This window comes from Fukomys damarensis, unplaced genomic scaffold (genome assembly GCF_012274545.1).
Source record: "Fukomys damarensis isolate Sample0158 unplaced genomic scaffold, DMR_v1.0_HiC HiC_scaffold_23, whole genome shotgun sequence".
NCBI classification, from domain to species: domain Eukaryota; kingdom Metazoa; phylum Chordata; class Mammalia; order Rodentia; family Bathyergidae; genus Fukomys; species Fukomys damarensis.
In genome coordinates this window covers 59,632,180-59,647,468 of record NW_022900935.1, presented here as the reverse complement: position 1 = coordinate 59,647,468, position 15,289 = coordinate 59,632,180, and the positions used below count along the sequence as shown (strand labels likewise).

At 55.4% G+C, this 15,289-nt stretch overlaps 1 protein-coding gene across 2 annotated transcripts in view; it reads right to left on the bottom strand.

Annotated features, from left to right (window-relative positions):
• The window catches only part of Itgb4 (integrin subunit beta 4), a 29,179-nt gene that overhangs the window by 4,104 nt on the left and 9,786 nt on the right, over positions 1–15,289 (bottom strand). For both annotated transcript variants that reach the window (XM_010618408.3, XM_010618409.3), the window contains exons 13-31: positions 14,370–14,473; positions 14,139–14,237; positions 13,842–13,971; positions 12,931–13,053; positions 12,747–12,853; positions 11,485–11,518; positions 11,210–11,401; positions 10,867–10,970; positions 10,577–10,635; positions 10,356–10,379; positions 9,586–9,734; positions 9,330–9,509; positions 8,670–8,818; positions 4,490–4,703; positions 3,597–3,754; positions 3,064–3,244; positions 2,801–2,938; positions 974–1,156; positions 759–890 (exon numbers count right to left, since the gene is read on the bottom strand). In XM_010618408.3, coding sequence (XP_010616710.1) covers positions 759–890; positions 974–1,156; positions 2,801–2,938; positions 3,064–3,244; positions 3,597–3,754; positions 4,490–4,703; positions 8,670–8,818; positions 9,330–9,509; positions 9,586–9,734; positions 10,356–10,379; positions 10,577–10,635; positions 10,867–10,970; positions 11,210–11,401; positions 11,485–11,518; positions 12,747–12,853; positions 12,931–13,053; positions 13,842–13,971; positions 14,139–14,237; positions 14,370–14,473 — 2,460 coding nt within the window. The remainder of the gene's footprint in view (positions 1–758; positions 891–973; positions 1,157–2,800; positions 2,939–3,063; positions 3,245–3,596; positions 3,755–4,489; positions 4,704–8,669; positions 8,819–9,329; positions 9,510–9,585; positions 9,735–10,355; positions 10,380–10,576; positions 10,636–10,866; positions 10,971–11,209; positions 11,402–11,484; positions 11,519–12,746; positions 12,854–12,930; positions 13,054–13,841; positions 13,972–14,138; positions 14,238–14,369; positions 14,474–15,289) is intronic.

Below are 15,289 nucleotides of genomic sequence, written 5' to 3'. Positions count from 1 at the left end.
GCGCAGCTGTGGCCACAGCCCGAGTCGGGGAAAGGCTGGCGCCGGCCACGGGTTTCTTTTGTTCCTAACGGCTCTCAGCTTTGTGTGTGTTCAGCGGAGCATACACGCCCCTCGCTGCTTCCACAAGCCCGACGGTGCCAGCAACTGAGCCGGGTCCTTAAGACACAAACACTTGTGGGGACAAGTGTGTGCCCAGCGGGGGACGCCCCCACACACAGGCAGGTGAGCACGCTCTGGAGGATTTTCCACTCCGGGCATCGCGTGACTGTCATCACGTCTTACAGGTTAGAAAACAACACAGAGAAAGTAACTGATCCACGCAGTGTACCACAGTGGAGCCAGTACTAAACCTCCAGGCCCTGCACTGGCGCGGGTGGGGGCGAGGAGGGAGGAGCGGAGAGGACGACATCACCCCCTCAACTGCTCCCACTGGAGGGGCCCAGGATGGGCTGGCTGGCGGGGAGGAGGTCTGAGGGTCTTGACTCCCGGGCACAGCTGGGAACTTTCAGATCCCATGTTTGCAGGCCCTTGCGTGCATCCCCTCCAAGCAGATGCCTCAGTGTCCTCATACCCAGATTGCCCAATTGCCCTCGGGCCACTCCTGCTCTGTCCCCTCTGCACTCCCGTGTTTGACACCGGGAGGGGACTGCTTGCCTTGACCTCCATGCCTGACAGTTGCCAGCCCGTGCTCTGTGCACACCAGGGACAGCGCTCCATATGGCCAGCAACTGCACCTTCCTCTCCTGGAGCCCACTCACCAGTGTCATCTGAGACGCTGGGCCTCTGGCTGCCGGCCGGGGAGCGCAGAACATCGTCACTGTACATGAGGAAGCTTTCGTAGTCCTCCCCACCCTGGGCGTCCACGATGGGAATGTCCGGGATGATGGGGACTGCAAGTGGGAGGAGGTGAACTGGGGCCCCAGCTGGCCTCCTGTCCCCCTGCCCAGCCTGCCCATCGCCACCCACCACTCACTGGACATGGGCCGCTTAGGCTGCGTGGCCAGGTTGATGATGGCCTCACGCTCAGGGCCCCAGCCTGCTCCATTGCGTGCCTTCACTGTGTAGCGGTAGGGCTGGGATTCTCGTAGGTTCTCGATGAGCAGCATCCGGTTCTTGGGGTTGTCCACCAGCACCTTCTTCATGGGTCCAATGGGTCCTGGAGCAGGGAGAGCGCTTCAGAGGGGTCGCCCAGGCTCCAACGTTGTCCCAACCCCACCCCTGACCTACACATGGAGGGGGCAGGGAGCGGCTGGGAGCTCCTGCCACCTGCCCAGCCTTTGCAACCTGTGCGTGACTGGCTCGGGGAAGTGTCACCAGTTTGCCTGCCCAAGTGCTCTTTGCTGACTAAGTGGTTCACGGTGGCACTACCATGACTTCTACCAACCAGCAAGTAGTCCTGTATCCATGGTGCTGCCACAGGAGGCTAGGTCAGGAAGTCTGGGGGCTTTCAGGACAAGAACCTCCCCAGCCAGTGCTCAGGGTTGCCAGCCCCGCCCCGGGCACTGTGCTGAGGCAGGGGTGGAGGCACCTGTAGCTACCCTGTGCTGGCCTCACACTGTGACCACAGGAGCCAGGGTGGGAGGATCATGTTGGCAGAGGGCTGGGGGGGGCACTGTCCAGTACAGGCCATGACAGCCAGGGTTCAGCAGGAGGAGCCATGGGCTGGAACGTCAGTGATTACTTTTCTTGGGGCCACAAGTCATTCCTGGGGCTGAAGGCCAGATCAGAGGGGACTCTGACTGCGGGCCACAAGTGGACTAAATGTAAGCTCAGGCCAAGCCAACAGTATTATGCCGCTGCCGAGAAGGCTGGTATGTGAGTGGACGAGGCAGCCCCATCTCCTAAAAGTCCCGCTGTCCTCTGCTCTGTTAGGTCACCGTGTTGGGGTCAGCTCTCCACCCCCAGGACTGACACTGAAGAGGTGAGGGTGTGTGGAAGTCCCCACACTTTCTCATCTCAACAGCTGGCAGGAATAAGCGAACCTCACCTCCTTTCTAGGACTGGGGAGAAACAGCAGCTCCACCAGGCACTCTCGCCTGAGGCTGCCAGATAAAATGTATGAGGTATTCTAAAAAAATATTTATCCCGAATTCAAGGTGTTCTGTGTTTTTGTGACACAAGGGATCAAGCCCAGGTAATATGCTAGACCTGAGCTCTACCACTCACTGAGCTAATCCCCAGCCTGTTGTATGTATTTTGGTGGTACTAAGGATTGCTTTCTTTTTCCAGCCCTGGGGTTTGAATCCAGAGCCTTCGCACTGAGCTACATTCCTCAGGCCTTTTTTCATTTTGTATTTCTGAGGCCAGGGATTTAAAGGTCTCACTAAGTTGATAAGTTGCCCAAGCTGGGCTCAAACTTGTGATTCTCCTGCCTCTGCCCCCTGGAATGCTGGGATCACAGGTATATATCACTGTGCCCAACCTATCCTATGTTTTGTTTGATCTGGAGAGGGCATCTCGCTATGTTGCCCAGGCTGGTCTCAAATTCTTGGGCTCAAGTGATTCCCCTGCTCACATTTTGTGTTTTTATTTGCTAACCCTAGCAACTGTGCTCTGGTCCTCAGGGAACTGTAAAGATAAGCCACCCTGGTTATCTGGATGGGAAGGTTTCCTGGGCCTGCAACCTCCGTTTTTGCATGTATAATCCTAGCTGACCAAGAGCCTCACGATGCCGCAGGCTTATCTGACCAGGAGGATGGGCCTCAAGTGCCCAGGAGTGACCTGGAGCCCTAGACAGGCTCCTTGGCCCTTTCCTGCAGGGCTGCTGCCCTTGGGGCTGGGAAGAGAGTCCCATCCTTACGGTTGTCTTCATTCACCAAGCCATAGCAGACTTCGTAGGCCGTGATCTCGCCATTGGTCTCAGCTGGCTCAGCCCAGCTCAGCTGGGTCACCGTGGAAGACACGACATTGAAGGCCAGACGTCCCGGCTCGCTGGGTACTGCGGAGGGCCAGGAAGAAGACTGTCAGCAGCAGAGGGAGGGCCTTATGGGGCAGGACTTGGAGGCAGGGCACCCTGGTGTCGGGGTAGCTGGGGACGAGTGGATTGACAGAGCAAAGCCTCACCTTCCTGGTTGGTGCGGCAGGACACCAGGGAGCTGTAGGGGCCCTCGCCCTGTGCCCCGTAGGCGCACACCTTCATCTCATAGTCGCAGTACGGGTACAGATTGGTGAGCTCCACTGAGGGCACCTTGCTGTCGAGCAGGTGGGCTTCAGACTCAGAGTCGCCCTGGATCCAGTACTTCACCTGCTCCCGGCAGGGGGACCGGTCAGTGAGGAGTGGCGAGCGCCAGGGCCACTCGCCCACTACTTGCCCCTGCTCTGTTCCCTTCGCACAAGTGGGACACTGAGGCCCTGGGGGTTTGGACAGCAGAGCTGGGGCAGAACAAGGAGGTCTCCCCAGTGGGGGGCTCCTTCCAGGAAGGAGAAAAAAATGTCTGAAAGACTCAGGGATGGGTCTCCCTTATAAGCCAGGCTCAAATGGGGTTTCCTTCTGTCTGCTTGTGCTTAGACCTACTGGATCCAAACATGCGCCCCTCCCTCAGGGCACCCCACCTCTCCCCTGGGTGCTGGGTGATGGCTCACGGCCCCCACCTTACCCTGTACCCCATTGGCTTGCCAGGAGGGGGCAGCCAGTTGAAGTGGATCTTCCGGGACCCAGCAGCCTTGGCATTGGGATTCTGTGGGGCGCCCAGGTCTCCACAAGGGGATGGTGATGATGACAGCGTCTGACTTATGAGGTTCCGGTCCAGTTCATCTAGTGGAGTGATGGCGAACCTTTTAGAGCTTTCAGTGATACAAATGGCCCACTGTGGCACATGTGCCATAGGTTGGCCACCACTGATCTAGTGGATCAAGGCAGAGCGGGGCAGCCAGCTCTGAGGCCACCAAAGGCTGCCAGACTCAGATAACACTCTGGGTCCCCTCACCCTGAGATGGAACTGAGTCCTGCCCTGCAGCTTCTCCGAGAAGGGGCGGTGCAGAGGAATGAGAAAGAGGCGGAGCTCCATCAGATCCTCCTTCTCCCTTGGCAGCCAAGAGGATGTCCCACACAGGACATTTGTGTCCTGGTTTCTCCCCTCAGTCAGGCCTGTCCTTGGAGATGGGCTCCCAAACACTGCCATGCCGGGGCCAAACACTGATAGGTACTAACTGGCTCACACGTCCAGAAACACACACATGAGGTCAAAGGACAGGGGCCCAGTGGGGAATCAGGCTGCGTGGGCACATGATCTCAGCCTCTCTGGGGAGGGTAGGATTGTCAGCTAAAGTACAGTTAACTTTGAACTTCAGATAAACAAAATTTTTTTTTTTTTGATAAGTGTGCTTCACATGGCAAGAGCATACTCATCCTGCCATGTGTGCGCTGTTTATGCGAAATTCACATCGCACTGGGTGCCCTGAGCTGGTGTTTGCTGAGTCTGGCAGCCCCAGCTGAGAAGCCCCCAGCCTCCCTCTCCCTGTGCTTGTGCACAGCCCAGGCTCTGCCCACCTCGCTCCCCACGCTCCCCAATGACGACGGTGGCCGAGTGGGGCTGGCCCAGGCGGGCTCCAAACTTGGGGTTGCTGAGTTGGATGTAGAAACGACGGATCTGGCGGCCCCGCAGAAGGGAGTCCACTTCCTGCAGCTCCAGGAGCTTCACCTGCAGCTCCTTCCAGGTCTCCCCAGGGTGGAACAGAAGCTCACCCTCCACTGGGATGTAGTCCTTGGATGGAAATGAGCCAGGGTCAGACCAGGGCCGGGGAGGAGGTGGCTCTCTGGATTAGGGCCTTTCGAGACAGGTGTGGTGGCACACGCCTGTAATCCTTGAATTGAGGAGACTGAGGCAGGAGGATTGCTGAGAGTTTGAGGCCAACCTGGGCTTTACAGTGAATTCAAGTCCAGCTTGGACTACATAGTGAGACCCTGTCTCAAAAGCCACACACACACACAAACTTAGAGCCTTCCAGGGGGATGAAGAGTCATAAATACACCCAAATAATACCCAGAGTCCATCCCAGACTGTCACATGTGGCCAAAAAATGGTTCATGTTAGCACTTTCTGGAAGTCAAGCCCTTCACTGTTATTATTGTTGTTGTACTACTGGAGAACCTAGGGTCTTCCCACTGAGCTTCCTCTTCAACCTTTTAAAATTTTTTATTTTGAGACAGGATCTTGCTAAATTATCCAGGCTGGGCTCAAACTTGCAATCTTCCTGCCTCAGCCTGCCAGAGTGTTGAGATTACAGGTGTGCAGCACCACACTTGGCTATTATTATTGCTGCTGTTAGCATTATTTTGATTATTTGAGACAGTATCACTGTCCCAGCTGGGCTTGAGCGCACTATGTAGCCCAGGCTGTCCTTGAACATACATTCTTCCTGCCTCAGCCTCCCAAGTGCAGGGATTACAGGTGGGCACCACCATGTCCAGCTAAGCACTTTAGATATTAATGCATTTAATCTTCACAGTGGTATGAGGCAGTGGTATTACTGTTCCACTTTACAGATGAGGAAAACAAGCCATTCAGGGGATTAAGGAACTTGCTCAAATTCATATAGGTTGTTGGAGCACAGCCAGGATTTGAAACAAATGCAGAGACACAGATATGCACCAAAGTTCCACACAGGGGCAGATGGGCAGCACGGGGCAGCTGGGATTTATTTGCAGGCCCTATTCAGGAGGGCAGGCTGGCTCGGAAATCTGGGGTCCTGCCCAGCCCAGGCCCTATTTGCTAGGTGGCGAGCCTCTGGCAACTCTGATTTCCTTTTCCAATGTCCTGGAGCTTGCCTGGCTTCCTAGGATGTGTGAGCACCACTACGTGTGCGCACATGTGTATGTGCGTGAGTGCGCGCATGCACATTATGGGAGAAAAGGACTTCTCACACATGAACACTAGGTGGCGTTTCACAACAACATTTTAGTTGCAGTGGCTCCTACCTGTGGCTGGCCATCCCAGTGCTGAAAGGGAGGTAGTACACAGGTAGAAGGGGTCTGTCTGTGAGTAACTGACATGGACACTTAATGCAACTCCAGAACTCTGATTGTTCTCAGATGGTAAGAAGCTACTAAGTACATTACTGGGATATAACCTGCATGTGAATGAATGATTTGAATTAGTGCAATCAGTGTAAAACTTCTTCAGTTTGGTAAGCAGGTGTAGTTACGTAGGGAAATGAGTGAGCAGAAGGGCTTTGGAGTGATGGCAAACCTATGGCACGTGTGCCACAGTGGGCTGTTCATCATCATTGAAAGCTCTAAGAGGTTTGCTATCATGGCTTAGGGTCTACACGATGTCTACATTTTGAATAGTTCAGAAAATGAATAACCCACTTTTGTATAGCTATTTGTATAGATAATATATACAGAGAAGGCCGGGGATTTAGCTCAATGGCTCCACTGCCTGCCTCACAAGCACAAGGACCCGAGTTCAATCCCCAGTACCAAATTAATTAATTAATTAATTAATTAATTTTAAAAAAAGAGAACGCAACTATTAACAATTGATGAGGCTGGGGATTTAGTTCAGTGGTGCTGTGCCTGCCTCACAAACACAAGGTCCTCAGTTCAATCCTGGTACCAAAAAAAACCCAAACAACAACAAAAGAAACTACCCCCACCAAAGAAAAACCAATTTGTGAACATTTTTAAAAGGTATATGGATGCTAATTTTATTAGTCTTCCCATGTTTCATTTAGCTTTGTTTTAATTTTTTTTCCACTACTGGGGATTGAACTAAGGAGCTTGTACTACTGAGGTAGTAACAGTGCCACTGAGCTAAATCCTCAGCCCCTTGGCTTTTGGGGGGCTTTGTTTTAAATTTTTAATTTATTACCAGCATTTTTAAACTACAACCATTCATATAAAAATTTCTCAAAAAATGTTGAAGATTTTCAAAATAAGTGAGAAATAGTACAAAAAAAAATTAAAAGTTAAATACTCAATTTTGTTTTGTATTTGTAGTGCTGGGGACGGAAACCAGGGCCTCTTGCATGCTAGGCAAGTGCTCTAACACTGAGCTACAACCCCAGCCCCTCAAGCATCTTTAGGAAAGCAGAACAGGGTAGCCAGCCTCTCCTGTATAATGAGGTATAATCAGTGGGATTTATGGACATACAAACTCTTTGTTGGAATTTGTATTAGGAGCTTTTAAACAGTGAGAGAATGTTTCCCATCTGTTATGGTTTGTGTCTAGATGTCCCCCCAAAGCCTCATGCAGTCTTAGATGGGGCTTTTTTTAAATTTATTTTTTATTTTTTGGTACCAGGGATCGAACTCGGGACCTTGCACCTGCAAGGCAGGAGGGGGAACCACTAAGCTAAATCCCCAGCCCAGATGGGGCTTTTTCAGAGGTGACTGAATCTAGAGTGTGTGATGCTGGGATTAAGGGTGTGTGATTAGTAAATCAGTATACTTATTGGCTTGGCACCTGGTAGTCTGGATAAGAAAAAGGGGCAGAAAGGCACTGTTAAGGTCTTTTCTGCTTTTGCTACCATGTGGGCATTATGAACTGTTTCTCCTCTCTGCCATGTGTCCCTCTGTCTTGGAGCCAGCTGATTATGGACTGAAACCTCTGCAAATTGAGCTAAATAAACCCTCTCCCTTTTTTTTTTTCTTTTGGTGCCAGGGATCAAACTAGGGATCAAACTCGGGACCAAACTTGGGACCTTGCGCTTGCGAGGCAGGCGGTGGCACCACTGAGCTAAATCCCTGGCCCCAAACCCTCTCCCTTTTAACTTTGAATATTGGGTATTTTGTCATAGCAAAGAGAGAAAAAATAACTAAGATACTACCAGTAACACAAAGTACAGAAAACTAGAGTGTGACTAGGGTGCCTGTGTTTGCTGAATGAATCTGTGGACTTAATGGGCTAGACTTTATTCCTCTGAGAGATTTTTGAGGGGTACTGACGAGTGAACCCAGAATCTTTGCACAGGGCTACATCCCCAGCCTTTTTTTGGGGGGGTACTGGGGATGGAACTCAGGACCTTGCGCTTGCAAGGCAGATGGCAGCAGGCAGCGGCACCACTGAGCTAAATCCTCAGCCCTACCCAGCCCCTTTTTTTTTTGAGACAGGGTCTTGCTAAATTGCTCAGGCTGAGGTCAAATGGCTGGGAGTACATATGTGCACCACTACGCTCATTTGAGAGAATTTTTTAAATGAATGATTTTAGTTTTTAAATGTTGGTGGCAAATTCAGAAGTAAAAACAAAACCAAAACCCTGTAGGCAAAATCATGTATGTCCACCACCATGTTCTGGTTGGGGACACCAGCTCTGGTCACAGCCCGGGCTGGAAGGGCTGCTTGCCCAGGGAGGACTGACAGTGACAGTTGGGAGGCCCAGGCACACGAGGTCTGTGGTTCCAGTTCTGGAAGCCCAAGGCCCCAGGACAGGCAGACATGGCAGTCCTGATGGATCCAGGGTCATGGAGGGGGACAGGACTGTTCTGGACAGGTCTCTGGCTCATTCAGCAGGAAGCAGCTCTCCTGGCCTAAGTCCCTGGCAGCAGTGGGTCTCACCCACAGTGTCACTGGCACCGTGAGACCTCCTTTCCAAGGGTGGCAGGGACAGAGGGACATGTCCTTAGGAGGCCTGCTGGGGGCGCCAGTAGCATGCAGGGACTCAGGCTCTGCCACATCAGTTCTGCCCTAGGCACTCTGGGTGACCCCTGACCCGTGACACAGCCTTACCCGGTTGGCCTGTGCTGTGTTGTCCTGTGTGCGGTAGGAGACCTGGGACTTGCCGTTGTCTAGGATGCGCCGGATGACAGGAATGTGGGCTACTTGCTCACCACGGCTGACCAAGTACTCGGGCTGCTCGAAGGATACCACCCCGCTGGCTGCAAGGAGCCAGGGTGTCAGACAGCGGTCCTGGCCACAGTCCCCTCTCGGCTCCTGCCCTCCTTCCAGCCCAGCCCATCCCACCACTCTGGGGAGTGTAAGGGAATGGGATAGGAAAGTCTTCCAGAAGATCTGAAGCGCTGGCAGAGGCAGGATCCAAGATGGAGCCCTGAAGGTCCTGGGGTTGGGGTGGGGAGGAGGGTTGGGGCCCTCTGGTACAGGGAGGACCGTCCTCAGCATCTGGGCGTCCATAGTGCAGTACCCTGGCTCCCCCTCCTCTGGATGAGGAATGGGGCTCCCTGTGCTGACACTGACAGGGCCTCTCACCTATGAGCGCCGAGGAGCAGGTGCTGTGCACAGAGGCCCGCATCCCATTGACAGGTAAAGGAGCTGAGGTCACAGAGGTCTAGGGACTGGCCTCGTCTGTATGGCCAGCTCCCACTTATCGTTGGTGGCTATCAGGGGGATCCTGGACCACCTTTGTGCTTCCCTGCCGACCCCCCAACCCACCTTGCTCCTTGATGATGGTGATGTTTACCAAACGCCGACCCAGGGTGGCGGTACCCACGGGCACGTCAATGGCCTCCACCAGCAGCTGCTTCTCCTCGTCGTCCTCGGGCCGGATGAAGAGGGGCACGCGCACGTCCACCAGCTCCACGCCCTCCTGGAATTCCACCATGCCTCGGGCATCTGTGGGGGGTCAGACGGGGTCTTGGGGCCGCACAGTGGAAGAGTAAGGGGGCAGTGCAGGGAGGCTCCCACCTACCCTGCTCGGCAGTGAGGGTGTAGTAGCCAGGGGCCACCTTGAGCTCGTGGAACGCGCCCTGCTCCACCTGCTTCTCTGTCAGCTTCAGCAGCGCCTGCTTGGCCGAGCGGGGCGCCATGAGCACCGTGTCCACGATGGTATGGTCTTGCCTGGGTCAGGGAGGGTGGTCCAGGTGGAGGAGTCAGTCCGGCACCTGCCCCTGCCTGTCCCACTTCCGGTCCTCCCCCAGGAGGGACAAAACGTGAGACGGCAGGAGTGCAGGGTCTCGAGAGCCAGGTGCTGCCGGAGACACTGCTGGCCCCAGCACCCTCACCCATGACACAGGCTCGCTCACCACTCCCCAGGGAGGGTGGGCAACCTGAGAACCGGACAGCACAGCAGAGCTCAAGACAGCCTCCTGGCTTCAAGTCCAGACTGTGTGTGTGTTTGGTTTGGTTTCGCAGTGCTGGGGATCAAAGCAGAGCTCGCCTGTGCCAGGCAAGTCCTCCACAGAGCTATGCTCCAGCCCACGGCTCTGGATCAGTTGGGTATTTTGGCAGGGGGTACTGGGGTTTGAACCCAGAGGTTTCACACTGAGCTCCAGCCCCAGTCCTATTTATTTTTATCTTTTTGGTTTTTTGAGACAGTTCGTTTGTTGAGAATGGTCCAGGGAAGGACCCATGACCAGCAGCATGGCCCTGACGTCCTACAGGATGGAGATGGGGTGGAGCTGTGCCAGAGGGGCAGGGGGCAGGCAGTGGGCTCGTTCCACCCAATTATCTTCAACTCACTTTTTCCCGGCGTTGGGCTGCTGTCTGTGGGCACAAAGAGGGGATTATGAGCCATACGGTCCCTGGGGTGGGAGTATAATGTGCCTGGGGCTTGAGCTCCTAGAGTCGCTGTATGAGTAGCTGCCACCCAGCTTCAGGGACCCTGGCTGCCTGGCCTGGGGTTGTCAGGGCTCAGCACAGCCAGGCTGCACCCACCCAACCTGGGGCGCCGTGGGACTCACCGGAACTTGGTATGCTGGAGCTTGTGCGACCCGGCGATATGTCTGTATACCTCGTTCAGCTGCCGGGCAAAAGCGGGGTAGGGCTGTCAGGTCTGCCGGGGGAAGGCCTGGGCTGGGTCCTCAGACCCAGGCGCGGCTGCCTTCCCGGTGACCTCAGGGCAGGGACGTGTCCAATGGGCCCCTTTGCTGCCTTGCAAAGTCTAGGGCCCACGGCTGCTGCCCTCCAATCTCCCACCCCACTGTCATCGCACCCATCTGCCCAGCCCAGGCTCAGCTGCTTGGGTCCTCACATTCTCCTCCACCTCCTGGCGCAGCTGGTCACACTCTCGAGTGCCAGGCTTCATGAGGTTCTCAGTGCAGAGGCGGGCAAGGCGCAGGGACAGCCCGTAGGGAACTAGGGGCAGATGGGAGATGGGTGTCATCAGTCCCTTTGCAGCGCACCCCACAGAGCCCCCCGGGAACCATGCTAGGACAGGGTGGGGGACAGCGGGCCACCTGGGTGCAGCAGGCACAGCACCTAGGCCTGGGGCTTTGGTGCCAGCGGGAAGAGGCAGAGGCGGCTGAGCCCTGCCTGTAGCCGACACACAGAGCAGACTCAGAGTGACCCTGATCTGGAACAGGCCCGGTCCTCACCCAGCTCTGTGGGATTGGTGCTGGCAGCGTGGGTGGCAAAGCCAGGCCGCTGCACGTTGTTGGTGATCTTCCAGCGGACAGTGTCACGGCCCTTGAGGTTCCCGCTGCGCAGCATGGGTGTGTCCAGGTGGTCCGAGGCCATGAGGTTCTCCCGCAGCATGTAGTGGTCTTCCTTAAAGCCCACCATGTGTCCTGTGGGGAGCCGGGAAGGGGCCTCAGCAAGGCCCCCCAGCCCCACCTGGCCACACCCTCTGCCCCGCCTGGGCCGGCCGTACCTCTGTTGCAGCAAGGGAGAAGCGCCAGGCAGGCCTAGGAGACAAGGGGGGTGTGGGGAGGGCTGGGACTGCCACCCCACGCCAGGCAGGCCCCTCCAGCCACCCTGCAGGTTCACTGGGCTCAGAGGCGCTGAGAAGACACCTGTCTCTCAAACTTATTTGAACACAGAACTCTCTCTGTGCGTAACACACACGAATATCCTACAACACTGGGTTAGGGCAGCGGTAGCCTCTCTGTCCCTACACCCAGCCCTCCTCGCCGTACTTCCTCTACGCTTTCCTGTTGCCCTCTGTCCTCCCCAGCCGGATGGTCAGCACATGGCAGGCAGGTCCTGCCTTCCCTGTTGTGGCTCCCGGGCCTTTGGCAGGGGGGTGACCCCAAGAAGGGGCCCCCGGGGTCCGGTCTGCTGATGGTCAGGGAGGTAAGGGGCTAGGGTGAGAGGCACTAGAGCTGGGGCCTCTTATGACTTTGAGCCTCAGTTTCTCCAGCTGTCACAGAGAAGCCACTGATCTCAGGTGGTGGCCGAGAGGTCAAAATGAAATTGCGTAGATACAGTGCCAGGGGAACACAGAGAGCCCCATTGACCCGAGGGAAGAGTTGGACCCAGCAACAGAACCTGCTCAGGAATCCGGGCTCTAAGAAGTCCTGGGAAATCCCTGGGTTCATCATTGCTGCTGTCACTTAGGAGGGACATGGGCTCGGGGTTGGGTTAGCTGGGTCTTCAGGAGCCAGGATGAGGAAGAAGAGGGAACAACCCAGGGCTTAAAATGGTGTTTAGTAGCCAGATATGGTGACGCATGCCTGGGATATCAGCACTTTGGGAGGCTGAGGCAGGAGGATTGAGACTGTGGGCCTAGCTTGGGCAATTTAGTAAGAACCTGCCTCAAAATAAAAAGATTTAAAAACAGGTGGGGTGCTGGTGATGTAACTCAGTGAGAAGGCCTTGGGTTTAACCTCATTACTGCAAACAAACCAAAATGTATTGCCAGCCCCTTTTTGAGAACCTTCCCTAATTGAACTCATTTAAATCCTTGGCTCGGGGAGAGGCTGCAAAGTACCATTTCCCGAGGTCAGTTTTACTAGCTCGGGCTGTACAGATGAGGAAACTGAGGAGTGGAGAAATTGTATAAATTGCTCACTGGGACCAGAACCCAGGAGGTCTGGCTCCCTGGACTCGTCTCAGGGTGGACCGTGGAGGGAAGCCATGGCGGGTGGGGACCTGGGAGGCAGGGACAGAACGGAGAGGAGTCTGGGGCCTCACCTTGCAGCAGGCACAGTATTTCCAGCAGAGCAGCAGCAGCAGGGCCAGGAGCGGCAGGAGGAGGATGAGGAGCGGGATGAGCCACCACAAGGAGCCGGGAGGGCAGTCTGGGGGGAGAGGAGAGGAGGTGGTGCCTGCTCCCGCCGGCCCCGACTGCCGCTCCACCTACCCTCCGCCAGCTCACCCTTCTTCCTGTGCACCAGGACCGTGCTGTTGGGCCCCGGGACGCCGTCGCCCTCCACGGTGTAGCTGTAGGTGCAGTCGTCGTCCTCATCCCGGAAGGAGCAGTACTCCACCACCTCCTCCGCTGCGTCCACAGAAGTCAGCCGGGCACCGCAGCCCGGAATCCCCCCCCACCCGGAGCTGGGAGGCGCCGCCTTCCCTGGGTCTGCCCCGCCCACAAATCCGTGTTCCCCACCTCCCAGACTGGGGCCACATCTGGAATCTTGGTGCCCAGTCCGTGTATCCGGCCCTACTGCGTGCCCTCTGCTGCGGTACTATCACCGCCACACCAGGGGCTCCTCCCCAGACTTCTGTCCCATACTCAGCCGTGTGCCTCCCCCGCCAAACTGTATACTCACTACCTGGATTCTGTGCCTCTTGCCCAGACCTTTCTGTGGTACTAGAGAGTGAACTTAAGGCTTTTGCACTGAGCTACCTCCCCAACCACTTAAAAAAAATTTTTTTTTAAAATTTGAGACAGAGTCTCACTAAATTTCCCAGGCTGATTTTGAGCTTGTGATCCTCCTGCCTCAGCCTCCCAGAGTGTTGATATTACAAGTAGGCACCACCATGCCTGCCCAGACTTTTTACCCTTTTATTAGGCTCAGTGTCTCCTCTCCGCATTCTGTGACTCTTCCCTGTCCAGAATGTGTGCCCAGTATAGTGGCGCACGCCTATAATCCCAGCACTCCGGAGGCTGAGGCAGGAGGAACAATGTGTGGTCAAGGCCAGCCTGACCTAAAACTAAAAAAACTAACAAACTAGAAAAACAGACAGCACGTGTGACCTGGACTTGTGTCCCTTCCCAGAGGGACACCCTCCCTTGCCCTGATGGGCCATTACCGCCACCCAGCTCCCAGCCTGTGCTCCTACCTTTCTTAAGCTCATCCACGACCTTGACCTTGAAGCTGCACTCCTCACACTTTCGGCCCTTCTTCTCCCCAGTGCCCCAGGCCTGGCACTGCACACAGGAGCGCAGGTCTTCGCAGAGGCCCAGGCGGATCTGGGACGGGAAGGAGGGGCAGATGGGCACCATGTTGGGCTGGGCAAGGCCCCTCCCCAGCCTCGTGCCCTTGGCCTCCTCCTCCCTGGCACTGGACTTAGCCCTTCCTTTCCCTTCATGCCTGCACCTGGGTTCCCACCCTGACACCCCAGCAATTCTGGCCTTACCGCTGAGTAGTTGATCTCGCAGGTGGTGTCTGTGTAGAGCGACTGCCGGTTGCAGTGACAGCGGCCACACTCGCAGTGGCCACGTCCATTACAGATGCCCTGGACCAGGAGGGGTCGCCAGTGAGTCAGCTGCGCCCTTTCCCCGCCTAGTCCCTCCCTCTTCTCCACTGGGTTTTCTTGTGCCCCAGGGCCCCTCTGCTGCCCACACTCCCTGCCTCAGCCCAGGCCTACCCCATTGCTGTCGATGCAGGTGGCATTGCTGAGGGGACAGTCACAGCCCCGGCCTGTCCAACCAGGCTCACACACACACTGGCCCATGGAGCAGCGTCCCCGGTCTGCAGAGCAGGGTGAGGAGGAGAGGAGAGCCATGTTTGCACCTGCAGTCCCAGCTGCCCACTTGCTGGGGAGGGCTGGAGCCAAGGGCAGAAGCCATCTCTTCCTCAGGCTCCTGTTGGAGCCTCCTCCCCTCCATGTCCCCCTCCATCCTGCCTTCTGCCTTCCGCTCTGCAGCCAGAGCGATCATCCAAAACAAAAGTTTAATCACATGGCTGCCCTGTTTAAGATGCTCTAGTAGATCCTGGCCAATGCAGTAGGTGGGAAAAAATATGCAAGTGTTAGAAAATAAGAAAAAAGAACTGTTACTTTTTTTTCCCTCAGTACCAGGAACTGAACTCAGGACCTTGTGCTTGTCAGGCAGGCGCAGCACCACTGAGCTACATCCCCAGCAGAGTGTCATTATTTGTACGTATCAGGAATATAGTGTTTTTTTTGGGGGAGGATTGAGACAGACTCTTGCTATGTAGGTCAGGCTGGCCTTGAACTCACTATTTAGCCCAGGCTGGCCTCAAAGTCATGGCAGTCCTCCTGCCTCGGCCTCCTGAGTGCTGGGGTTACAGGCATGCACTACCACACCTGGCAGGAATGTGTTTCAAGATATCCAGGAGAATCTAAAAATAAATTATTAGACTTTGTAAGTGACTAGATAAAAGATAAACATGTACCCAGGTGTAGTAGCACATGCCTGTAATCCCAGCATTTGGGAGGCTGAGGCAGGAGGAGCACCACGAGTTGGAGGCCAACCTGGGCTATATAGTTCAAGGCCAGCCTGTAATACAAAGCAAGACCCTATCTCAAAAAAAAAAAAAAAAAAA